The sequence below is a fragment of the Canis lupus genome, chromosome 9 (genome assembly GCF_003254725.2).
Source record: "Canis lupus dingo isolate Sandy chromosome 9, ASM325472v2, whole genome shotgun sequence".
Lineage (NCBI taxonomy): Eukaryota > Metazoa > Chordata > Mammalia > Carnivora > Canidae > Canis > Canis lupus.
Window position 1 is genome coordinate 48184233 of NC_064251.1, and position 24531 is coordinate 48208763.

Below are 24531 nucleotides of genomic sequence, written 5' to 3' on the forward strand. Positions count from 1 at the left end.
ACTTTTCTGTATCCTCACCATCAGTTCTTTTTTTTTAAAGATGTATTTTTTTTTAAGAGAGTGAGAGAGAGCGTGAGCAAGTGGGGGGAGGGGCAGAGGGAGAGAAATCCTTAAGTAGACTCTCCACTGAGCGGTGTTCTATCCCAGGACCCTGAGATCATGACCTGAGCTGAAATGAAGAGTCACATGCTCAACCGACTGAGCCACCCACGTGCTCCTTACTATCAGTTCTTGTCTTTCTTTTTGATTATAGCCGCCCCAGGGGTGTGAAGTGGTATCTCATTATAATTTTGATTACTACTGAGTTTGGGAGTTCTTTATATATTCTAGATACTAGTCCTTTGTCAGAAGTCCAACTAATTTTTCACTTATGGATTGGTTTTTGGTATCAAGTCTAAGAACTCTTGCTTCAGCTTTGTCTTTTGTACTGACCAGCAGGCTTTGTTGAGATAGAAAGTCCTCATTAACTAGCCCTGAAATTCCAGCTCTGCTGAGTGAGCTTCTTTTTGTTCTTCTTCAGTCAACCAGAGACACTGGCTCACAAATGTGCTGAGGGGTGGGGAAAAAGGAAGGAAATGATCAGGTAGCTGGTCAACCATATTCCTTCCATTGGCATCAAGAAGGCTTTTCTAATTCTTACCCCTGGTTCTGTTTCTCTTTCAGACCCTGGAGGAAGAGCTGTTTGGGAACAATGAGGAGAGCCCAGCTTTCAAGGAGTTCTTAGACCTGTTGGGAGACACGATCACACTGCAGGACTTCAAAGGGTGGGTATCAACAAAGAGAGATGACTCCAGCCTCATTGATGAAAGCCCGGAGTAAGGGATCTGGGGAGCAGCTGAGTGTCAGGCATATGTGAGAGGTAAAAAAAACACACAAGACACATGGGATTTTTCAGCAAGGGATCCACATCTAAATGCATTCTTAAGGAAGCAGGTGAGATGGGGGATGATCCAGAATGGCAGGTTATGCGAACAGCACTGATTTGGCCATCTGATGCATGATGAAACTGCTCCATCCCAGGTTTGACTCAGACCAAGAGTGAAATGAATCCTCCTTCCTCTGTCACTCACCTGCCAGGCCTTCAGGAAGGAGGACCCTGTGCAGTTTGGGGGGAAGTGGCCCATTTTGGGTAATACCCAAAAAGAATGGGTAATTAAGAGTTGACAGAAATATAGTAATCTCCCTGGCAGGAATCTTTTTTCCCCCCTCTGGCAGGAATCTATGTAGTAGTCTCTGGTTCTCTAAGTGGAAAGAAAGAATATTGGGGCTATAGCTTGGAAAACTATGGCCTGTGCTTTTCCTCGACAAAGGTAGCATTTGAGCAGGGCCTTCAGACCTGGCCAGCCTGCTCTGGTCTTCATGGCTGGCTCACAGCTGAGCTCCGAGAATCCCCCTCTACAGCATCCAGATTAGCAGGATCTCCTATCACGTGCGAAAGCACCCAGCTCTGGGCCTGGGGGGATAGTAGGTGCTCAGTGATTACTTTCTTCCTCCACTCTCTTCCCTTCTATTTCTCTTCTTTACCCACCTCTTCCTCTGTCTTCCTCCCCCAACAAGGTCACCACTGCCATCTGGAGTCAATCACACATGGCTACAAATCCCACCTCCACCACTTACTGGCTCCATGATTTTGAACGGTGACTTCACCTCTGAAAGCCCCAGTTTCCTCAGCTGTAAAAGGGAGGGAGAAATACTTCTGATGCTGCCAAGTTGTTAAGAGAATAATGTAGATCACACATGCAAAGCAGCCGTGCTGGTGCCCCATGTGGAGTGAGCACAGTGATCCTTGCATTACTGTTTTTCCTATGCCACCTTCCATCGACTCTGAGGTGCATCCTGATTTCAGAGATGTTAAGATGTGAGAAAAGGTGTGCCTTAGAATAGATGAAATAAAGCCTCTTCAAACCAGGAAGACCCCAGAGATCATGGGCTTCTAGCCCTTTATTGAAGGGATACTGGGGCCTAGGCAGATTAAGTCACGTGCCCAAGGTCTCCTGGATTGCCTGACCCCTGGCCCAGTGAACTTCCCGCCATGCCCGCCTGAGCACATTTTCTGGTTTGTATTACAGCATATGTGGGGACTGACATCCATGGTCTGCTTTATTTCATTTTCTTAAAGGAACCTGCAACCTCCTCCCCCTGCTGAAGAATGTGATCTATGGCCAGGAGCCACATGTCTATTAAGGAAGAAGGGGTGGCTCCTGGAAGCCCACCCAGTTTCTTAGTACTTTTCTTTCCTGCCTTCGAGGATATAACTGGAGAGGGGCTCCTTGGATACCACTAGGTTGGGTGCTGCTCTGGTGGGGTCTCCATTTCCGGGACTGGCTGGGTGGAAATCCAGCATTTGTCACCTGTTCAGGCTGACTCTGGATGCTCCCGACAGGATGGCTGGTTGCCCTGGTTCTGGGCTGAGGACTTAGACATGGCCTTGCAGGGAGAAAAGGCTTATGCCCAGCCATGGAGACCACGGGCACCTGGGACAGCATTTGTCTGGGATTGTAGGTGGGTGACTTCCCTTCCCACTGACCCTGTGGATGTCCTGCCTCTGTCTCTTAAATAATAGACTAATGGGCAGGACTCTGGAGCTTGTGTGTGCTGAAGCACAGACCTGCCTGCGTCACATACATCATTATTCTCTGTGTCTGGCTCTTCCGTGTCTTCTCATTCCTTCTCCCGCCCTTGTATCCTCGGAAGGTTGCGCCACGTAGCCCATTTCTCCTCACAGTCTCTCCCTCCTGCTCTTGCCCTGTTTTACTGACAGTTTCCGAGGAGGCCTGGACGTGACCCACGGACAGACGGGGGTGGAATCCGTGTACACGGTATTCCGGGACAGGGAGATCATGTTTCACGTCTCCACAAAGCTGCCGTTCACCGAGGGAGACGCCCAGCAGGTAACCTGGCTCAGGAGGGCTTTGGGTGTGTGGGGCGTGTGAGGTGAAAGCCTGCTTCTGGTCTCAGATAGTTGAGGGGCTGCAGCCCCCTCCATCTTTTCATGATCCGGAGGCCAGTCTGTTCCATTGTTATCTCACCCAGGTGGCTCAGTGTGGTTAGAAGACTGTGTCCCGGTTGATTAGGGGCAGAGCTGGGAGCAGAGCCCAAGTGCCCTGCTGGAGCACACTCAAGCTCCAGCAGTGCTCATGTAGGGTGGTGGTGAGGGGGACATGATGGAATTTGCAGAGAGCAGCTTGACGCCAGCTCTGCTCTCAAGGATATGTGACCCCCGACAAGCTGGTTAACCCTGTGGCCTCATGTTCCTCATGAGTCAGAGGATTGTTGTAGGCATCACAGAAGGTTCTGACTGTAGGGCTCAGTACAGTGGCTGGTTGGTGGCAGGCTTCTCTCCTGCCTCAGCAATAGGCGGCAGGCCCCCCCCCCCGACAGTGATCATTGCCCCAGACATAGCCCCGCCTCCTAGCCTTTCTAGTTTGCTTGGCCTCATCTCTCACCACACCTGCTCGTGGGCAGGAATTTGGTCTTTATCACAAGCAGGGAACCTGGGTGAGACCTCTGCATCCAGCATTTTCTGCCCTCCCTCATTTGCTGCTTCTGAGTGGTGTGTCCCCAGGGCGGCCTGGCTCTTCTCTCTGTGAGCCCTGAGACCAGCAGCGGAGGCCTGGCTGTTGCACCATCTGCCCCCTCCCACTCTTTGTGCTGTTTCAGTCTCTAGGAAACTCAGAAAGGAAGGTAGGCTCTCCACCAGACTCTGACCCATTCCTCTCTGAGCAGAGATCTGAGGAGGGAGCACAGATGTAATACTGTAAACATAGTGCCTGGCTTCTTAGGGAAAAAGGAAATTGGCAAATGAGACTGTGATTTGGCTCTAAAATAACCACTGAATGTTCCAGAAACAAATGGGAGCAGGATTCCTTTTGAATCTAAAGTAGGTTTTCTCCCCACATCTCACTTTCGTCTCTATCCCTCATAGCCTCCTTGCCCTATGCCCCAGCCTGGGGCTCTCTTTCAGTCTCCCTTGTATTCAGTGGGAAGTACACAGGGCTTGGCTCTCTGCAAAAGACTGAATAAATATTAATTTTCTCCTCCCAAGAAAGGGGAGGAAGAGGGGGATAACTTTTACAGTTTGTGTAAAAGCACCCAGCATGGGGCTCAATCTGTATAGCAGTGCTCTGGAAATAGGACTGATGTGAAACATAGGGCCTGCATGCCTTAGGTGCCTAATAAAGGAACAAATCTGAAGGTGAGCACCCAGCCAGAGCTCCATGTACAGGAGGGCCCCAGGATTGGAAGTCCTGTGTGTGAATACAGCACAGCATGGGTCCTGATGCACCATGGTAGTGCTTGGTGATCCAGATCACCTGTGAAAGCACCTGGCCCAGTTTGGGACACAGAATCAGGCTTGGGTTTCTCTCCTGTGACCTCTGCCAAGCCAAGTTGCCCTCCTTCTCTGAGTGTGGCTCTCCTTCCCTCTGGTGTAGAATCATCTGCCCGCTCATCTGGCTTATCCACATTTCCATCAAGCTCTGCCCACCCCCTACTCCCATCTCCTTTTCCAGGAAGCCTTCTCAGATTAGCACCAGGCCTCTGATTTTACTCTCCTCTCTGCCCCCAGAGGGCCAGACACTTCGTGTGGGGCAGCTGATTTAGCACATGCTGGCTGGTGCCTTTCTTTCTGTTCTCAGGTAGCTTCACCTGTGTTTGTGTCTCTTCTGGATCCATTACTGGCTTTACCAGGGCAAAACCTGTCCCTCACCTTTTAACTATTCTCCCTGAGTCCTGAGTCAGGGCTCTGCATGCTATAGAGCTTGGTAACGTGCTTGCTAGCCTCTACCTAACATATTAAGTGTCTTCCCCATGTTTTTCTTTTTGATGGTTTCTAAAGCCTGAGGAAAACTCCCTTGAAGGGCTAGGTCTCAGAGTTTCAGGATAGAATAAAGATAGAATTAGGAGAAATTTCCTGCATAGATCTATTCTGTTTTCAGGATGTTCCTAGCTGGCTTATAACAATGGCCCGCTTTCTGTTTAGCTCCAGAGAAAGAGACACATTGGGAATGACATTGTGGCCATCATCTTCCAAGAAGAAAACACACCATTCGTCCCTGATATGATTGCTTCCAACTTCTTACACGCCTACATCGTTGTGCAGGCCGAGAACTCAGGCACAGAGACCCCGTCCTACAAGGTGAGGAAAACGATTCGGTGGGGGAAGTGGTAGGCCCAGGCATCTCTCCACATATTCTGGATTTAGTAATGTCAGGGACCACTAGTGCTCGGTGGCTCCTCAGGTCATTCTCCGAGATGGTGCTCCTAGTGTTGGTGTGACCAATGTTCTGAAAGCCCAAGTTCTGGGATTTGGGAGCTGGACTCTTGTTGGAAGGTACCTTCGAAGTCATCTCATCTTTCTGGCTGCCTCCAGGTTCAGCAGCATCTGATTCAAGGATTTAGAAACTCCTGGTGCCTCTGTTTGGAATCTGGTGATGCCATTGGCTGGACTTAGGCAGAGCCAGGGGAGAGCAATAAAAGAAGAGAAGGGGGTGGGTGGCGGGGGGACTGCTAGGACAGCGAGAGGAAGAAGGATGGTAACAAAGGGAAAAAATGTAAAAGAAATGTTGGTGGTGAGAACTGTGGAGGGCATGGGGCCCGGTAGGCCCTGGCCTGGAGTGCGTCCTGCTGGTTTAGCTGTTCTGGAAGAAATGATAGATCTTTATTTGAAGATTCCCACAGAGGTGGGGTTGCAAGCAGCTGAGTCCAAGCCTCCAGATCAGTAAGTGGTCTTCCAGAATGGCTCAGTGTCCTCCCTAATGCAGAAAAACCCCAGCAGCTCTCACCTGGCCCGTTCCTGATGGTGGTACCATCAGCCTTTTCTTTCTCTTCTCCGTAGGAAACAGTTCTGACCTCTTGCGCAACAGCTTCTCCCTATCTCAGTGGTGTTGGGGGGTGTGGGATCCAAGGGAGATAGACTGAGGCAGGGTCTTTGAGGTGGGTTAGTCTTTGAATCTCTTGTGGATATATGCAAAATGTTGATATGCAAACTTGTTTATGCGTAAAATGGTGAGTTTATGTGATACTTTGTGTTTTAGGGGGAGAGAAACCGAAGCTCAAATTCTCAGAGGGCCCCTCTGCTCCTCACAGTGTTAGGAACCACCAGTCTAACAAGGAAATGAGCCTGTCATTGCTAATGAGAAATTGGGAGACCTGAAAATGTCATAACTTGGGCCAGTGCTGGTTCTAAGGACTCCTGAAGTCCTAATGCTTCCTGAAGTATCAACTTTGCTTGAAGATTTAGGAAGAGAAAATGATGCATGTAATCATCATATCGGTAGAAATCCACACATTTTAAATGCCTAATTCACGTCAACTTTAAAATTAAATATGAGACTACAAACAAAACCCCGCACTCTGCTGTGAGGCAAGCTGATTCTTTCATATTCGGACAGTCACATTCATGCTCCTCTGTCACTGAGCAATTTCAGCCAAGAAGTTGGAAGAGCCATGGCTTGGGCATTTCCTTGATGACCCACCTTCCTAGACCAAAATGGGCACTCACTTAAAACAGCTGCTTGAGTTGTCGATGGAAGCAAGTTTATTCATTCATTCAGTGCCTCCTGTATAACAGGCAATGTGCGAGGGGTGGGGTCTGTGGAGGTGACATAGGGAACCAGCCTCCGAGGAGGGAGAGAGGACCATTGAGTGGTTTAGCCGTTGGACCACTCAGACAGCCCACTGGCTGTTTTCACAGCTGGTCGAGGCTGAGAGCCACTGAGTGGGAGCTTTGAGGTAAAGCTGTGTGGTGGGAGGACCCTGGCAGGCAGTCATGTGCGAACGTGCGGCTTGTCTGCTGGGCCTCTGAGGCAGAATGGGGCCTCCTGACGTGTAGTATTGGTTTTTCTATCCCAATAGGAAATGGACCTCAGCTAACTGGCTTCTCTACTCTCCCAAGAGCTTTGTAGAGTGAGAAATACAGAAGTCCCAAAAAAGCAGCACCTCACCTCAAGCTTTGATGCTAGAAGTCTTTACCAAGTCTTCCCAGCCCTAGCCCATGGTCCGGGGCAAAGCACTATTCTCAGAGAGGATGGCAATAGCAGAGAAGCAGGGCCCACAGGAAGAGCCAGACTGTCCCAAGGCTGTGGGACTGTGTGGCCCGCCTGCCAGGCAAACAGCCAGGCCAAAAAGGCAAGATCTGCGAGTAGGGGCCAGGGGTGCAGAGTGCAGGGAGGCTGGCCTTCCAAGGCACTTCCTTAAGCTCTGTCCTTTCATGTTCCCAGCAGCACCACAGGTGCTGAGAAGACAGAGGAGGACCTGATCCAGTTCCTCAGAGGATTCAGGGTGAAATGAGACCTTCACTGACCTCTACAGACTCCCAGAGGCTGTGGCAGAAGAGGCTGAGATATGCCCAGGAGCCCCCACTGGGGAGGAGAAACAGGAAAGAAGAAGAAAGGGGGGGATAGGGCAGGAATGTGCAGGAAAGGCCCCCAGACCAAGAGGCTCAGGAGCTGGGGGTTCTGGTCCTGGCCCTGCCTCTGACTGCTGTGTGGCCTTGGGCCAGTTTCTTCCTTCTCTGGACCACAGCTTCCACTTGTGTGAAATGAGGAAGTTGGACTTGACAGCCTCTGGGTTCTTCCAGCCCTGACGTACTGCAGGTGGGAAAGCGGAGCTAGGGCAGGGGTATTGAGGAAGAGGGGAGCTATGTGTGTGAGGGAGAGATTAGGAAGTGATTTAGAGGAACTCTGAAATAGTTTAGGTGTCCTTTATCAGGCAGGTCAGCAGGGAAAGTAAAAAACCCAAAGCGCCAGGTAGTAGGTTACCCCTCTTCAGGCACTGGCTCCCTACCAGGCACTGTGCTGGGCCCTTAGAAGCATAGTCTTCTTGAGTCTTCCCTAGACCCTGGTCAGGCAGGGTCTCTCGTTAGCCCTATTTTACAGGGAGGAAATTGAGGCTCAGAGCTTAAGTTACTTAAGGCCCCAGGCCACAGAGCCCAGAAGGGGTGGAGCCAGAATCTTTGTCCAGGTCCACCTGTGGTCGGCATCACTGAGCCGTCCCAGCAGGCGGGAACTTGGCTCTAAAATTCAGGTGTACATAAAATGTTACATCGGGTTATTTTTCAGACATGAATTTTGTCCCCTGCCAGATTGGAAGGGAACTCCAGCTGAACCATCACCCAGACCCCCTCCTCTTCCTGTCTGAGGCCACCCTGCCCCTGATTCCTGAAATTCTGCAGAGGTGTTGGGAACCCAGTGCGAAGCACACAGCAGAACCCCTCACCGCTGATCTGGTGCTTGAGCACCTGGCTCAGTTCTCTAAGGCTTCTAGGCCATACTTGGCTGTGGCATCTCAGGTTTGGAGTGCTTGGAGGCTCCCCACCTCCCTGGCATATCCTTTTACTCTCTTGCCCCAAGCCCCAAGCCTGCTCCTGTGTTCAGGCCTCTTCCTCAGCCCTGCCCTGCCCCCTGCTGGGAGGCCTGCAGTGAACTTAGAAAACTGGGAGGTGGGGTTGTGTTCTGGCATCTTCTGCTGCTGGCCCGGCAACCCACTTGTCCTCGAGAGGAGGGAGCTGCGAAGAACTGGCACTGCGTTGGAAAGGGGTCAGGAGAGGGAACACTGTGGGAATAGAAGATACATGACTGTCACCAGGAAGGATCCTGTCCTCTGCTTTCCTGACATGGCCTCTGTGGTGGGCTCATCTAGTTGGGAGACTCAGTGGGTGGGAGGGCATGTCTGAAGCTCCTTACCTGGTTAGCACAGACCACTGTAGTGCAAGCTGGAGAAGGAGGGCCACTGGGCTGGCAAGAGGGCAGAGGCCTGAGCTCTGGCCTCCTCCCAGGTTCCTTCCTACCAGCCCTCCCCAGATTCCTGTGTGCAGTGGGTGGTGGTGGTGGGGCTGTTTGGCAGCTAGAACCAGCCAGAAATCTTGTCAGCTGAACACATACCATTTCCTAATTCTGGGCATGTAGACAGCCTTGAGCTTGGGGAGAGAAAGCCGCACTGACCAGCTCTCTCCCACTGTTTCCTCCCAGACCCTGGCAGGACCTTCCCTTGGCCTGGCTCCGAGCTGCCCGCTTGCCCGGTCTGGCAGACTGTCTGCATCTGCCCTACTTCACAGGCCAGGGAGGCTGGCAGCAGGCCAGGGCCAGGCTTACGTCAGTGGCCGTCTAGGGAAGGGAGAGGGCACAGTCTCCAGAGAGGTCTGTGGTCTCGTGGGTTGAGAACAGGTGAAACCAGGGCACCTCCACACGGGGACAGCAGCCGGACTTGTGGGGTCTGTCCTGAGCCTGGGAGGCCCCCACACAGAGCACCTGGGTGCTCTCACTCTGTTAGCTTGTGCTTTCCCAGGCTGGCCAGCCGCATACACCCACCTGGAGCCTGGGTCGCCCTGTGCAAAGCAGCTTCATGTCCTCTCACCCACAGTTCTCAGCCTGGGCTCTGGTGCTCTGTTAGTTCAAGCCTCACCTGGACGGTCTGAGCCTATGCTTGGGGCCAGGGCTCCACCAACCACACAAAAGCTCTGAGGAGCATTTAACAGTTGCAGATTCCTGGGCTCCACCTCAGAGCTTATGATTCAGTAGGTTTGGGGTAGAGCCCATGCAGTCGGGATTTATTTTTGAAACCCTTGAAGTGATTCTGATGTGTGACCACATTTGGGAGTCAGTGTTGTGGGAAACAAACCCCAGGGCAGGGTCAGGAGGTCTGGATTCTCTGACCATCTCTGTGGCTAATCACCTGTGTGCTTGTGGGGAGATGGCTCTCAGTCTCTGGGCACATGTTTCCTCACCAGTAAAACAGGGCTAACAATGCTCACTTGGCCTTTTTCTTTTTTTCTTTTTTTTTTTTTTTAATATTTTTTAAAAGATTTTATTTATTTATTCATAGAGACAGAGAGAGAGAATGAGAGGCAGAGACACAGGCAGAGGGAGAAGCAGGCATCATACAGAGAGCCTGACGTGGGACTTGATCCAGGATCTCCAGGATCACGCCCCGGGCTGCAGGCGGCACTAAACCGCTGCGCCACCGGGGCTGCCCACTTGGCCTTTTTCATGGTCTGAATATCCAGTCACATGAGGCCCCCTGGGCACTTGCATAGCAGTAAGAAGTCGGGCCCTAGGTCCAGTCATCTTGCCACACTGATTTCTGGCCTCCAGGAATGCAGCAGAGACAGTAGATAGCTTTGTGCGCTGTAGCCCCACTTCCAGCAAGGTGGCCCTGCTGGTGGTAATGGCTCACGGGAGCCTCGTATTTGCATTCTGGGGAGGGGAAGAGATCTGCTGTGAGCGGTGGGCATCGCTTGGGCCAGGGCTTGGGGTGCGTTATCCCCGGCTTGGACCCCTCCCCCTACCTTGGCCCACACCAAGACCCTGTTTCAGGTCTCAGTCACTGCACGGGAAGATGTACCCGCCTTTGGCCCACCTCTGCCCAGCCCTCCTGTTTTCCAGAAGGTAAGAAATTCTCCTTTCCATTCTTTTTTTTTTTTTCTCTCCTTTCCATTCTTACAGAAGACTCCAGGTTTCAGTGTCTGAGTGAAGTGGCTGGAGTGGGCGAGAGGCACCTTGGCAAGCTTGGGAGAATCTCCTTACCCGGGGTCTTCTCCACCTCCTCGTGTTGCCCGTCCAGCCCAGTACAGCACCCTCTGTCAGAGCGTTTGCCTCTGGGGTTGTCTTTCTGCTAGAAGAGAGTTTTGTACTTATGCCTCCATCTGAGGAGCCTCAGACAAGAATTCCCTCCTGTCACAGAAACCGTGTGTTGGGGGTTGACTTCCCAGCAACGGGACAGCTGGTTTCCACCAGGAGGCATCTTACCAGGTGGTCCTGGTCTGGGCTAGAAAGTGACCAAAAGTCAGAAGGGGACCTTGTAGGGGCCCTCCCCAGGCGCCCCGTTCTGCTTTCCTGTTACTGTGGCTGAAAGCCCATTTGGGGACAGCTGGGCTGGGAGCATCCCAGAGCTTCTCGTCTGTTCTAGGGCCCAGAGTTCAGGGAGTTCCTGCTTACCAAGCTCACCAACGCAGAGAACGCCTGCTGCAAGTCAGACAAGTTTGCGAAGCTGGAGGTGAGAGTTCTGTTTTTGGAAGTCTTCCTGCTACCTTCCCGGCTGCTTGTTATCCAGCCTCTCCTGGGGTCTGTTCCTGGGGGCTGCTTTAGGGGAGGAGCACTGTCTTTGCCCACCCCTCTGAGCTTTCTTCAGCCCTGTGTTGATAGAGGAACTCTTTCTTCTTGTGGAAACTCCAGCCAAACTTTAGGCCTGGCCGACCATTTGCCGGTCAGTTATTTATTTATTTATTTAGTTAGTTAGTTAGTCAGTCAGTCAGTCTTATATGCTGGTCATTTATTGAGCACCTGCTGTGTGTGGAGACACAGTTTCTGTCTTCCAGAGGTTTTGGACTGCTGGGGAGAAGCCATTACTTAAGAGACAAACGTGGCACAGTGTGGGCACTTGGCCATGATGGAGGCCAGCATGGGGGCTATGACCACTTCTGCCCATGTAGAACAGGGGTGTGCTCAGAAAGGGCTTCTCTGAGGAGGTGGCCCTTGGGCTGCTGAATCTAGATATTTGATGAGCCTTTTGCCAGGAGGAAAGATTGGGGAGGGTTATTCCAGGCATGGAAAACAGCATAAGCATTGCCAGGCAGATCAGAGCATGACTTTTGAGGGAGCCCCAGAGGGTTTTGACATGGCCTGAGAGAAGGACTCATGTGGGGGGTGGGTGGAGACTCCGCTGGAGGTGTGGTTGGGGGCAGGTCAGGAAGGGCTTTGAACTCAAGAGGTGATGAGGTGCTAATAAAGTACTTAGAGTGTTGGTTTGCTTTGTATATTAGATTACTCTGGTGTTGATGAGAAGGACAGATCCCTATGGAGGAGGGCAGGAAAGGTGGCAGGCTGGAAGCTTTTACAAGAGTCTAGGGCAGATGATAACAGCTTGCTTGTAAGGGATGACTCTTCACTGTCGTGGGGGCCATTGGGAAAGGAAGTCTATTAGGATCTGCTGACCTGGAGGGGCCTGCAAGGGCTGCTGCAGGGCTAGTGCTGGAGTGTGTGAATGGTGCCCCCTGGACATTGTATGCATGGCCCTGGCCCACTGTCTGGATGGAGAAGAGGTGGGTGTAGGGCTGTGGAGCTTGAGGTGGAGATCTGAACTGGGAGTCAGGGTAGAGCCATGGGATGGCCCAAGGAGAAGGGGAGGGGAAGACAGCAGAGGCCACAGAGCTTTATTGCTAACCGCAGTATTTGTGAGCATGGAACCCAGTGAGGCCTCAGGTCCACACTGTCACAGGGATGCTATTGGTTAGGTGTTGGAAGCCCCCCGGGAGAGGGCACATCTCTGTCCTCTGTGCCAGCTCTGTAATCCCTACCCTCTTTTCTTTCAGGACCGGACGCGGGCCGCCCTGCTGGACAACCTCCATGATGAGCTTCACACCCACACGCAGGCTATGCTGGGACTGGGCCCTGAAGAGGACAAGTTTGAGAATGGAGGCCATGGAGGATTCCTGGAGTCGTTTAAGGTATAGGCCCAGGAGTCGGCTGGCATGGCGCATGATGGGGGGAGGCAGGATGCAAGGCAAGAGCTACAAGGTGCATGTGGTCCTGCCCCCAGAGCCCAGGTGCCAGTATGGCAGGGTTGGCAGAGGATGGGGACCTCAGGAAGCATGAGTGGTCGGAGCAGCCAGCAGCATCTCTGGCATCCTCCACATCCTTCCTTGATTCAGATCATCTCCTCCTGGCCCAGGAGTCTGAGAAGCAGGGACGGGGAGAGGACTGGGAGCAGGAGGGGAGCCAGTACAGACCAACTGCTTCCTTCTGTGTCAGGATGAGGAGCTCAGGGCCGGAAAACAAGAGCGGGGACACAGCTTTTGGGGTCTTTAGCAGCCAGCATGTGATACTGCAGTGAGTTTTTCCAACTGACAGGGCATTGGAGGACCTGGCCCGGGCCAGTGGGCTAGTAACAGGCAAGTAACTCCCTGTAGACCTTGCAAAAGGAAAAACTTTCTAACCATAACAACTGCTAAAAGAAGTAGTGAGCTCTGTGTTCTTAGAAGTATTCAAGTAGAGTTTGGACAGCCACTGAGCCGGCTTGAGTTGCAAGAGGTTTATTCTCACGCACTTGCTGAGTGTTCTGTGGTCCACACAGTGCTGATGTCCAGCATCTAGCTTGATCTGTGCAGGTGCTGTTCTGTGCAGCTGTTCTGTGCTGTCAGCCGGGCGGCTCTTGTTATTCCCACTCACACACAAAGGGACAGGCCCAGGGAGGCCTCAGCACTGTTCAAAACCTTACACCTACTTAGAGAAACAAACTTAGGTTTTCTGGTTCTTAGGTTAACATTCTGCCGGACTGCCCGCTGCAGAATGATTGGTAAACAGACTGTGTGGGGTCAGGGTTAGCCCTGTCCGTGCTGCACTCGCAGCTTGGTGCGATCCTGGGCACAGTAACGTTTCTGAGCTACGGTGTTTTCCTCAACAACACAGGGATGATAAATTGGACCTCTGGAGTTGCTGAAGGAGTTCACCAAAATAATACCTGATGCTTAGTAATGTGCACACTGCCTGGAATACAGTAAATGCTCAGTGAGAGCGGCAGCTGTTGGTGGTAGGTAGGGTGGAAGCCCCACACGCACTGTCCCATCTCAGGCCGCACCGCACCCTCTGTGCCCTGTGAAGGAGGCTGTTATGATGGGGATAATAATTCATTCTTGACTTTATGAATTATGGGTATCATTTTACATGTGAGGAAATTGAGGCTCAAAGAGACAAAGTAAATTGACTCCGAATCTGCTGGGCTGCGGAGCCTGTGTTCTATCCAATCCTGCCTCTGGTTCCTGCCTCAGTGAAGATTCCACCCGTGCTAGCCTGGCCTGGGCAAGCCTGGGGTCTGTCCCTGGCCACCGGGCTAGACCACAGCGGTCAGGGCCTGGCTCTGTTGGCCCCAGGCAGGGCAGCCACTGGGATTCCTCAAGGAGGCAGGGGAGGCGGGAGGAGCCGAGCCACTGGCCCAGGTGCTGGGAGACTCCAGGCGTCTGTTTCAGGTCCACAGGACAGCGAACGCCAGGGTGAAATGGGAGAAGGTGGGGAGGGAAGGGGCCGGAGGGAGAAGAAGGTCTGGGGGGACAGAGGGCACCAGGTCAGCTAGCCCCGGGAAGGGGACAAGCTGTGCGGCTCCCCCCTGTGCCATATGAAGCCTATCCCAGTGCTCCCGTATGCCGCGGGAAATGTTATCTAGCCACAGTGTCAGCTGTGGGGGACCAGCTCACATAACGTGAAAGTTTGCAGAGTTTAATGGAGTGTGTGTTGCTTCCACTTTTGCAAGTTTCTATATTTTGAAGTTCACCATTGGTTTTTTCCAAGTTTCAGTAGTTTTTTGGAACCTGGGAAAGCCAGGAGGCTGTGGCTACTGCCTATAGTGCCCAGGGAGAAAACAGCCCAGCAGCTTCATGCGGGCTGTGGGGCTTGCGGGTGGGTGGCCTGAGGCCTTTTGTCTGGCCCCCTGCCTCTGGAGGAAAAGCTCTCAATCTGCCTTTGACTCCGGTGGCTCTGACTGAAGGGGTTTCTAGAGAGGAGAGGCTTCAAGACTTCATTGCGACTCATCTTTGATCCAATAGTCCAGAGCCTTTTTCTTTTCAGCCCTTAATCCTTCTGTCTTTGTGGGCTGAAGACAGATCTGCTTGTGAGTTCTGTGACTCCTGTCCCTGAGGTAGCACTTCTGGGAGTGCGGGAGCGGCTGTCAGGGTGGTCACACAGTAAGCCTTGAGAGCTCTCATCGTCATGATGAGCTTCACCAAGTCGGGAGCATCAGCACTTTTGCCCTGTCCCTCCCACCATTACCCTCTCGGGTCCCAGGCTGTGGAGGCCAAAGCTGGGGGCAGGCCAGGTGCAGCAGCATGGAGCCCGGTGGCCCCGGGGGTTTCTGATGTCTGGGCTGTGCCTGTGGCCAGGGCTATGGTCTGATCCAGCTCAGGAAACCACCTCTCATTTTGATGTTTCTTCATGCACCCCTAGGGTGGTGCTGTGGTGTCAGAATTACTAGTATTCCTCAGGGAGCTCCTCACCCAGATCTCTGTGGGATTCCTCTTGAAAGAAGAGGTGCATGAAATGATTCCAGAAAGAAATGTTGCATGTTTGATCCCCTTCTGGTCAAAGGTCTCATCTCACATGGAAACAGTTGAGAATTCCCAGGGCTAACCACAGTCTCCACCGCCCATCCCCTTCCTTGCCTCTTGGGACCGTCCTTTCCTCTCCCAGGAAGCAGACCCATCACTGCCCTAGAGTGAGCTGCTCAGAACCTCCCACCGCACAGGATAGTTCTCCCTTCTTACCTCGATTCCACGGGCTGTAATTTAAGCTTTCCTTCCGTGAGAAACAGAACAGTTGGTTTATGGATGTCCAGACCTGCTTCTCAAACCAAGTGCTCAGAGATAGTCTCAGAAATCTGCCAGTTCTACCAACACTTAAAAATTTTGCATTTTCACTTAGATGATAATCTAAAAATATACATATTTCCAATTATAGAGACTAAACTTTTGCAGTGAAACTCACAATGAAAAGCATTTCTGTGGAATAAGTAGGTATCTTGAAAATGCAGTCCCTACGCCTGCTGCTGTGGGGGTCTGTGGAGGTATTCTTGGTCTTGCAAGAATATCTTCCTTTATAAAAGAGCTATGCATTTTTCACCTTTGAAAAATATTGATCCCCAGACGATTGTTCTCAAATGCTGTTCTCAGCTGCTACCAGCTGTTGATGAAATTTGTATTGGTCTGTAATCAAATGAAAAGAAAAAGTAACACCATTTGATATAGCTCTGTGATATGTATGCAAAGCACACGGGAGCCACATTTTGAGAAACAGGGAGCTAGCCCAGCCCTCCGTGAAGCTCTTCATGCAGAAGGGGGATTGGAGGACCAGGGGAAGAGGCCCAGTGGCAGAGTGGGGACCACAGCCCGCAGGGACAACTACAGGTGAATTTCTCCGGGAACTTTGAGGCGTGGTGACAGCTAATGCACCGGTATACTGTGACCCCTAGTGGCAGGAGAGGAGCACCAGGCAAAGTACCTGCCAGTAGGGCCGCCTGGGTGGCTCATGGTTGGAGCCTGGTCTATGGAGATGTGGAGGGTATTTCCCTCTCCTGTCAACCTCCATCCTTTGTTTGCCCTGCTAAGGGGACAGAGGCCTGGTTCCAGTCCTCAGGGTACCTCAGGACACCTCCTGATGAGGAATGATCTCAGGAGGCAGGCAGTTAGCATCCCTCTCCCCAGGCAGCCCTCTCTCTACTGCCTGCCTGTGCAGATAGGCACGCCCCCCTTAGTACTCGTGCCTTGCTCTGTCTCCTTAAGTCTGTTGAACTGAAACAACTCACAGGGGCACGGGCGGGGGGGAGGTGGTTTCAGTCAGTTAAGCGTCTGCCTTGGGCTCAGGTTGTGATCCGGTGCTTCCTGCTCAGCTGGGAGTCTATTCTTCCTCTCCCTCGGTCCCTCCCCCCAGTTCATGGGTGAGCATGTACTCTCTCTCTCTCTCAAATAAATAAATAAAAATAAATTTTAAAAAATCAATTTTTTTTTAAATTTGGGGCACCTGGGTGGCTCAGTGGTTGAGTACCTGCCTTTGGCTCAGGGTGTGATCCCAGAGTCCTGGAATCAAGTCCTATTCAGGTTCCCCATAGGGAGCCTGCTTCTCCCTCTGCCTGTGTCTCTGCTTGAATGAATGAATAAAATCTTAAAAAAAAAACACACACACACACAAAATAATTCACAGAACCCATTTGGAAGCATAAGGGAGCACAAACTCATAAGGAAGCAAGGATTGTGGTTGGCCCAGGAGAGACCTGTCCCCTACATAATGCTAACTGATAGCTCAAATCTCTGCTGGAATGAAGTGATACCCCCTCTTTTTTCTTACCCCTCTCCCTCCAAAGGGGAGCCTGATCAGAGGTTAGCCATGAGCTGAGCTGAGGGCTGGGCGACCATCAGGGCCAAGGAAGGACACTGGAAGCAGAGGTGGTTAGCTGGGAGGAGCAGAGACTCAGGACAGTTGTGTCCTCAGACAGTACAAGGACAGCTGGGTGAAATACGGGAATAGACTGGCCTAAGACTGCAAGGCCTAGAGCTGGTAAGACTTCAGCTCAGTGCATGGGAGACCTCTCCAAAGGTCGGGCAGTTCACCCCTGAACAGGCAGTTTTGCAAGCAGTGAGCAGCCTGTCCCTGGGAAGATGCAAGCAGAGGGGACACTGTCCTTTCTCTGCCCTTCCCCCCTCCCCTGGACTCTTCTGCCCACTTTGAGGTTAGTGTTTTCAGTTCTTCATCAGATTAAAATGTAAAATCCTTTAGACCATATTGCTGGGTTATTTTGTCCAAGTCAAGCTTTAAGGTTTTGAGGCAACCATCGCGTCTCTCACCTGAGAGCAGGGGAGAAAGCTGGCCCGGAGTGAGCAGGTTTCCCACCAGGCATTCAGTGCGCGCGGCCTCCTGTTGTCCTCATGCAGGACCATCACCACATTGTGCAGATGAGGAGGCTCTGTGTCAGAGAGGTTCATACGTTGCGTTGGGAAGACCAGGAATCAGACCTCTTCCTGTAAGTGTCAGGCAGCAGATGACCACCCTGCATATCCCTGGAATCCCCAACCAGCCCATTGTCTCCTCAGACTTTTCTTGCTGATTCAGACAGCGGCAAGGGCATTTGAGGACACAAGATCCTCCCTCACACCAACCTTGGAGCCTTTTGAGAAGAGGCTGGGGGCCTCTGCTTTCTAATCATCCTTTAATCTACCAACCAGTTCAATTATATGTTCAGTTGGGACCACTTTTTGGGATACTGGGGACCCTTTCATCTAGAGCCCAGGGGCCTGAGTTGGGGTCCACCTCCTACCCATGGTGTGACCTTGGGCAATCATTTGCCATTTGGGACCTTTTCTCTCAGTGCCTGTCCTGTCTGCATCTCAGGGTTGTTGGGAGTAAGTTCATATATATGAAGCTCATAGTAGATAGAGCCTATCATACCACACCTCATGTTTCTTGGAAAGAGACTATGAGGAATGCATCAGAACATGCACGATTAGCTGACACGTCATTGTTAATGACAGCAGTAGTGGCGGTGGCACCCACAAGGGCACCAGCACAATGTCATGATGTTGAGATTTATGGAGCACTTGACTCACTAGGGAACATTGCTGTTCATCCAGGGACACCTCAGTGCGGTGCCACACTCTCAGTTCAGTTCCTGCTCTCAGTTTTTGAAAGGGTGTATGACTTAATGTTGTCTCTGGGTGATGGAATGAATAGAATGTGCTGGCTGGAAACTGTTGCTAGGCGATGCCATTCTGTGGTTAGAGACGGAGAGAGATGATGTCCTTCAAGTGGTATCTTTGACTCACACAGGAGAGGCTCAATGACTTCAGGGACAGGAGGTTGGTGGGCTCTGTGCCTCCTTGCAAAAGTAGCAAGTCTCCAAGGCAGTCATCTTTGCAAATGACCCCCCTTCCTGAATTGGCTTCCTGCATCTATACGCTTGACCGGAGTCAGTTTTCTGAAGCTTGGTTTCAGAGAACCTTAGCCGGCTCCCACAGTAAGGAAAAGCCGCGAGCCCAGCTAACAAGGAGGCTCAGGGTGACTCATGGCTCAGGGTGGCTCTCAGCATCCAGATTCTCTCCCTTGTCCCCTCAGCAGTCCTGGCTGGTCACCTCTGTCCCGCAGGCTTGATCCCTCACAGCCCCAATGTGGCTCCTTACAGTTCAGGTACAGAATGTCACATCTTTTTTGGCAATCCTTGAGACCACCTTTCCTCCCAGCTCCCAGAAGACATCCTCTCCTGCCCCTGCCCCCCTGGCAGGGGAATAGGTTAGGTGACCTCCTTAAACTGATCATTGTCCTGTGGAGGAAGAGGGGAAATTGGACAAGACAGTGGTGCTGCCACCAAGGAATATGGTGGGGGTGGCATTTTATGTGAGCAACTCATGATATCTCCATTTGTGTATCTTTGCATGCATTAGGATTTATATCTGGATCCTCTGTTCTACCCCCTATTAGCTGTGTGCCCCTGGTCAGGTCACTTATCTTCTCTGAGCCTTAGCTGTGAAATGGGATGGAGGTATTCACACTGTGGGCTTATTGTGAGAATACATCTCAAGCTCTTGACAGAGAGCCTGGCACATCACAAGTCCTCAATAAATGTGGCTACTCTTCTTTTGGCATGCTTCCCGTGTGTCCCTCCCTGTGCTGGAACTGAGACAATGGCAGGAGAGGAGTCAGGGATGTGTCAGACCTGACCCCTATCTCTAAGAAGTATCCACGTCAGCTGGGGAAACCAGATGCGTTCCTAAAATTAGGACAATGCTAAAAGACCCAGGCCTGTGGGAGTACTCCCTCTGTGTTAACTAGCTGTCCTCACTATGGCCACTGTCCTTGGGTCTGGTTCCAGAACAGCAGAGACCTGCACAGTGGTCGGAGGGAGCAGTCGTCACCCCCCAGGCCCCTCTCTGCTTGGAGGCTCAGCAGTCTTGATTTTAGCTGTTCCTGTCCATGCACACTGTGACAAGCCCCCGATTGCCCTGGGTGTCCCCTCCTGGACACTTCACTGTTTGCTGGTGTGCCCTTTGCTCTCTGGTGGCCCCACATGGGCACAGGGCCCTGTGTGGCCTGCGTGTGCATGAGTGTGCACGAGCCGAGGGCAATGTCCACAGACCCTGCCAGGAGGGTGGGGACATCCAGCGGACTGGGCTGCAGCTCTCAGGTCCCTGTCACTTCTCCCCTCAGAGGGCCATCCGTGTGCGCAGCCACTCCATGGAGACCATGGTGAGCAGCCAGAAGAAGCAGCACAGTGGAGGCATCCCTGGCAGCCTCAGCGGAGGCATCTCACACAACAGCATGGAGGTCACCAAGACCACCTTCTCGGTGAGCGCCGCAGGCCCCGGGGGGTGCCCAGGTTCCCAGGGGGCCCCTCTAGGCCTGCCAAGGAGGGTAAATGCACCCAGGCGTGGGCCAGGGGACCAGAGCAGGACCCAGGGCCCTGCCTGTGAAATGGAGCCTCCATCCATCACAGGTACGGCTGGGGCTGGCCCAGAAGAGAAGCCCTCCCTGTCTCCTTCCTGTTTTCTGAGTTCCCTTGATGGCTGGGCTTCCTCCCTGCGGCTCACCCTGCAAAATGATTTCTGTGCCCAGGGGCTTGGGACCCCTGAGGTGAGGGGTATCCTTGCTTTGGTATTAATGATCACAGTAGCCACCCCCGGCTTGCTCTGCACCTGGGATGGAGCGAAGTAATTTCACAGTATCTCATCTGATTCCTGTAGCAGATGTGTTCTCCATTTCAAATTTGAGGAAAGGAGGTGCAGAGAGGTTTAGTAACCTGCCACAGGTCACTTAGCTCAGCTGAAGAGCTGGGATCTGGGTGCGTGTCTCCCTGACTGGGAGTCTTTGCCATGAATCACTGTGTATGCAGTTCCCAAGGAAAGAGCGTGGCATGTCTGTGGGTTTGGGCCTGGCCTGCTTGCACCAGGGATGGCCAGGTAAGGAACCACATAATTGGTCCATTTAAAAAACAAAATGACTTTGGATTCCTATAATCTAGGATTTTTTTTTTCTTTTTCAAATAGAATATACCCACATTGATACTAAGGATTAGTATTATAAGTGGTCTTACATAATTCATTGGACTTAACAAATATTTTCATAACTATTGTCTTGTTCTACACAGAAGGTCTGTGAAATGAGCAAGGCAGGACAGTTATCCCCATTCTGTAGATGAGACGGGGGCCCAGAGAGTTTGGGCTCCTTACTCAGGTTTCACAGCACACAAATGGCACAAATTGGAGCCTGCTTTAGAGGCAGTCTCTAAAGAATGACTGCAGTCTCCCTCAATCTCATGTTCATCCCCCTGTATGTGGCAGAAACAGAGCCACATTCTTGGCGGGTTGCCTCGGCCTGTGGATGCACGTGGTCTTGGCTCTGCTGCTCATTCTGTTTTGTTATTGAGAGACCCAGTGTGGACCCCAATTATTTGTGAGGAATGGATGGAGAGTCTGAACCCTGGGTTCTTGTCCTGCCAGTGATTCGCTGTATGACTGTAGCCCAATCCCCTCACCCTTTGGCTCCTCAGCTTCCTCATCAGAAAGGTGAGAGGTTGGACCAGGTCACCCTCAGGGCTGCCTTAGCTTTGTGGTTCTCAGGCTGTGATCCCCTGAACCATCCTGACTTTTTCAATATGCTGAGCTCTCTTTAGGGTGGCCCTGACCCCTTGTTCTTCTAAGAATTCTGGTGTTTGGTGACCATTACATGGGGCCACAAAGTTTGACTTAAGAACACAGGAAAACAGGCTGCAAATGGCTGAAATCTGGGGGTCTCAGCTCCTCCTTTTACATGGATCTAGCTTTCCCAGCTGCCTTGCTATTTTCTGGGATCTCTTCCAGACTAGTTGAGGGGTGCAGGAGCTATTTGTAGACCAGAAAGTGGGGGGGGGGTGAAGAGAAGGAGACTGGGGTCTGGAATGGGCTGTGAGCACTTATTTTGTCATTGGCAGCCTCCAGTGGTGGCGGCGGCGGTGGCAAAGAACCAGTCACGGAGCCCCATCAAGCGGCGGTCGGGGCTCTTCCCCCGTCTGCACACAGGTTCTGAAGGCCAAGGCGACAGCCGGACTCGATGGTAACTATGCAGGGCGGGGTTTGTGGGTCCTTCCACCACTGCAGCCGCCAGATGCCCAACCTTGGGGAGTGCTTTGCACAGCCTCAGGAGATAGCTTCCTTCTAACCTTGATCCACACTTTAGGCACCCGCACATCCCAGCCCCTCACTCTGCTCTGTCCACTGAGGCAGATTTGATCAGTCTCTGTTCGGGACTTTCTAGAATTGTCCATGTCACATTTGGAAATGTTGGCTGGATTATTTTTTATCTCCTTTTCCAATGCTCACTCAAATATTTGCTCTTATGGAAGCCTTCCCTGATTCTGCCAGACAGTTCACTGAACTTTCCTTAGGGCTTCTAGAATGTTTTCTCTCTCTCTTTCTCTCTCTCTCTTTAAGATTTTATTTATTTATTCATGAGAGACTCAGGGAGAGAGAGACAGAGACATAGGCAGAGGGAGAAGCAGGTTTCCTGAGGGGAGCCTGATACGAGACTCAAATCCTTTGACCCCGGGGATCACGTCCTGAATCAAAGGCAGGTGCTCAACCACTGAGCCACCCAGGTGTCCCCAGGTGGTGTTTAAGGCAGATCAACAAATACCACCACCCAAGGCAGTGTGGAAAATGCCTAGAGAACACCAGTATTTCAGGGCAAGGGGAGAAACAGAAGGAAGATGAGAGAGAAGAAAGCCAAGTGGGGAGGGATTCCAGAAGGGAAGGTCTACCGTGTCAGAAGTGCAGTGAAGCCTTGCAGTATGGCCCATACCCCTGCATGGGTGGACAATTAGGAGGGCATTAGCAGCCTCATTAAAAGTGCACTTGATGGACTCACACTTCTGGGATGGTTGTCATCAAAAGACACAAAAAAACAAGTGTTGGCAAGAAAAATTCGAATCCTCAGGCATTGCTGGTGGGAGTGTAAATGAATGCACCTGCTTTGGAAAACAGCCTGGCAGTTCTTGAGAAAGTTAAACATGGAGTTACCATATGACCCAGCAGTTCCACTCCTGGTATATGCCCAAGAGAAGGAATACATATGTCGACATAAAAACTAGCACACAGATGTTCCTAGCAGCATTACTCATAATAGCCCAAAGTGGAAATGATCCAAATGTCCATCACTCCGTGAAGGGATAAATAAAATGTGGTATATCTGGAAAGTGGGGTATTTTTTTTTTTTTTTGTAATGGAAAGGAGGAAAGTACTGATATATGCTACAACTTAGATGAACTTTGGAAAGACCGTGCTAAGTGAAAGAAGCCGGTCACAAAAGACCATGGCACGTTGTGTGACTCCATCTATGTGAACTGTCCAGACTGGACAAATCCAGACAGAAAGTCGACTCGTGATTGCCAGGTCCTGGGGGAGGGGAGCTCTGGGAATGGTTATGAGTGGGTCTGGAGTTTCTTTAAGAGGGTCTAAGATGTTCTAAAATTAGATAGTGCTCATGGTTGTGAACATACTAAATATACTAAAATAGACTGTGAATATACTAAAAACCATTGAATCATATACTTTAAGTGGGAGACTTGTATGTGGATTGTATCTCAGTAAAGCTGCTATAAAAGTTGCATTGAGGACAAGGCTATCTTGTCCCCAAGAGGGGACATAGGACAAATTGTGGGCATCAGTACATGGCCTTTGTTAAACCACAGGAGAAAGCCCTTGGGCTCTTGGCCAGGAAGAGCCTATTTACCAAGATGCCCTTCCCAACTGCCTCATCACATGGATCCAGGGAGCTCATACTGTGGTCTGTGTGAAGGGTGTCCCTGGAGTTATGCATGTTACCCTGCCAGCACCACCCAGGAGACCATACGCATTGGGTTATTTCCCTGCTGTGGGAGTGGATGTCATAGACCCCACTCCATTCCCTCTGTGGCCTGCTCTTGACTTAGAGCTCTGCCAGGTGGGATGGCCAGCGAAGGGGGGAAGTGGACTTGGGCTTGGGGGCATCAAGCCAGGGCTCTTGCTTGTTCACTCTTGACTCACCCAGGAATCTAGAGGAGCCCCTGATGGAGCAGAAAACCCTGTTGTGCGCTGTGGCATGAGTGAGGCTCAGGGGAATGGAGGTCCTGGTGGCTGTTCCCTGGCAGGAGTGCTGTGACCCCACAGGCCCTGTGGTACTGAGAGCTGGTTAGGCTTATCTCAGGCCTGAGGGTGGGATGGGGGCTGAGGGGCTGACTTCATGGCCTCACACCTCTTTATTCCTGTTCCCTTAGTGATAGCGCATCCAGCAACCCCAAGACCCCGGATGGTGTACACCCTTCTCAAGAGATAAAGTCTGAGGCCTCCTCCAATCCCAGCTCTCCAGAAATCTGTCCCAACAAGGAGAAGTAAGAAAATGAGGGTGGATGGAGGGCAGGCCTTAGCCACTTGGAGCCCTGGGGTACGCTCTCTGCCGAGAGCCAGCATTTGTGCTTTGAGAATTCTGTGGAGGTAGGGGCATGGGGAGTCGCTGGTGGGCAAGCTCAGCCTCTGCCAGGTGTGCCCTACATGGGGAGGAGGTCCAGGGTGTGACCAGGCCTGCCCCTCTCCTGTTCCCATAGGCCCTTCATCAAGTTGAAGGAGAATGGCCGAGCCAACATCTCCCGCTCCTCCTCTAGCACCAGCAGCTTCAGCAGCACAGCGGGGGAGGGCGAGGCCATGGAAGAATGTGACAGTGGGGTAGGTGTGGCTCCATCCGACCCTGGGGACCTGGGAGTGGGGAGGGCGACCTGGGCCCAGCCAGACAACCGCTGGATGCAGTAACTAGCTGCTGTGGGAAGAGCCCCATCCTGGCCCTTTGGCCCTATGGGGGAAAGGGGACGTATGGGAACAAAAGGTGGGCCAGCCATTTGTCTCCTCTCCCTGGGAGGGACATGGGAATGGCAGCAGGGGGCTGGAGACCAGACTGAGTGGGGTCTCTGCCGTAGCCTTCCTGGCCAGAGAGGAGAGGGTCAGGGGCACTTCTGGGGGCAGGATTGGAGGCGGCAGAAAGAGCAGGTCCAGGTGGGAAGTGG

At 52.0% G+C, this 24531-nt stretch overlaps 1 protein-coding gene and 1 long non-coding RNA gene across 11 annotated transcripts in view; one reads left to right on the top strand and one right to left on the bottom strand.

The window, feature by feature from the left end:
* Positions 1-24531, top strand: part of RAP1GAP2 (RAP1 GTPase activating protein 2) — a 222545-nt gene that overhangs the window by 189596 nt on the left and 8418 nt on the right. For all 9 annotated transcript variants that reach the window (XR_003147058.3, XM_025476089.3, XM_025476091.3 and 6 more), the window contains 10 exons: positions 664-764; positions 2762-2891; positions 4982-5137; positions 10314-10385; positions 10906-10992; positions 12308-12442; positions 19674-19811; positions 21433-21554; positions 23752-23865; positions 24079-24196. Coding sequence is in view for 8 of the 9 variants with exons in the window: in XM_025476089.3 (XP_025331874.1) it covers positions 664-764; positions 2762-2891; positions 4982-5137; positions 10314-10385; positions 10906-10992; positions 12308-12442; positions 19674-19811; positions 21433-21554; positions 23752-23865; positions 24079-24196 (1173 nt within the window). In the remaining variant the exon portion in view is untranslated. The remainder of the gene's footprint in view (positions 1-663; positions 765-2761; positions 2892-4981; positions 5138-10313; positions 10386-10905; positions 10993-12307; positions 12443-19673; positions 19812-21432; positions 21555-23751; positions 23866-24078; positions 24197-24531) is intronic.
* LOC112677539 (uncharacterized) lies at positions 9827-18187 on the bottom strand. Of its 2 annotated transcripts, XR_003147059.3 has the most exons (5): positions 18080-18187; positions 17321-17494; positions 15248-15685; positions 10524-15001; positions 9827-10193 (listed from the first exon to the last, which is right to left on the bottom strand). It is a non-coding gene; the product is annotated as an uncharacterized LOC112677539 (long non-coding RNA). The 2 variants fall into 2 exon arrangements; XR_007413057.1 differs by having other exon boundaries at positions 10524-15685; positions 17927-18180.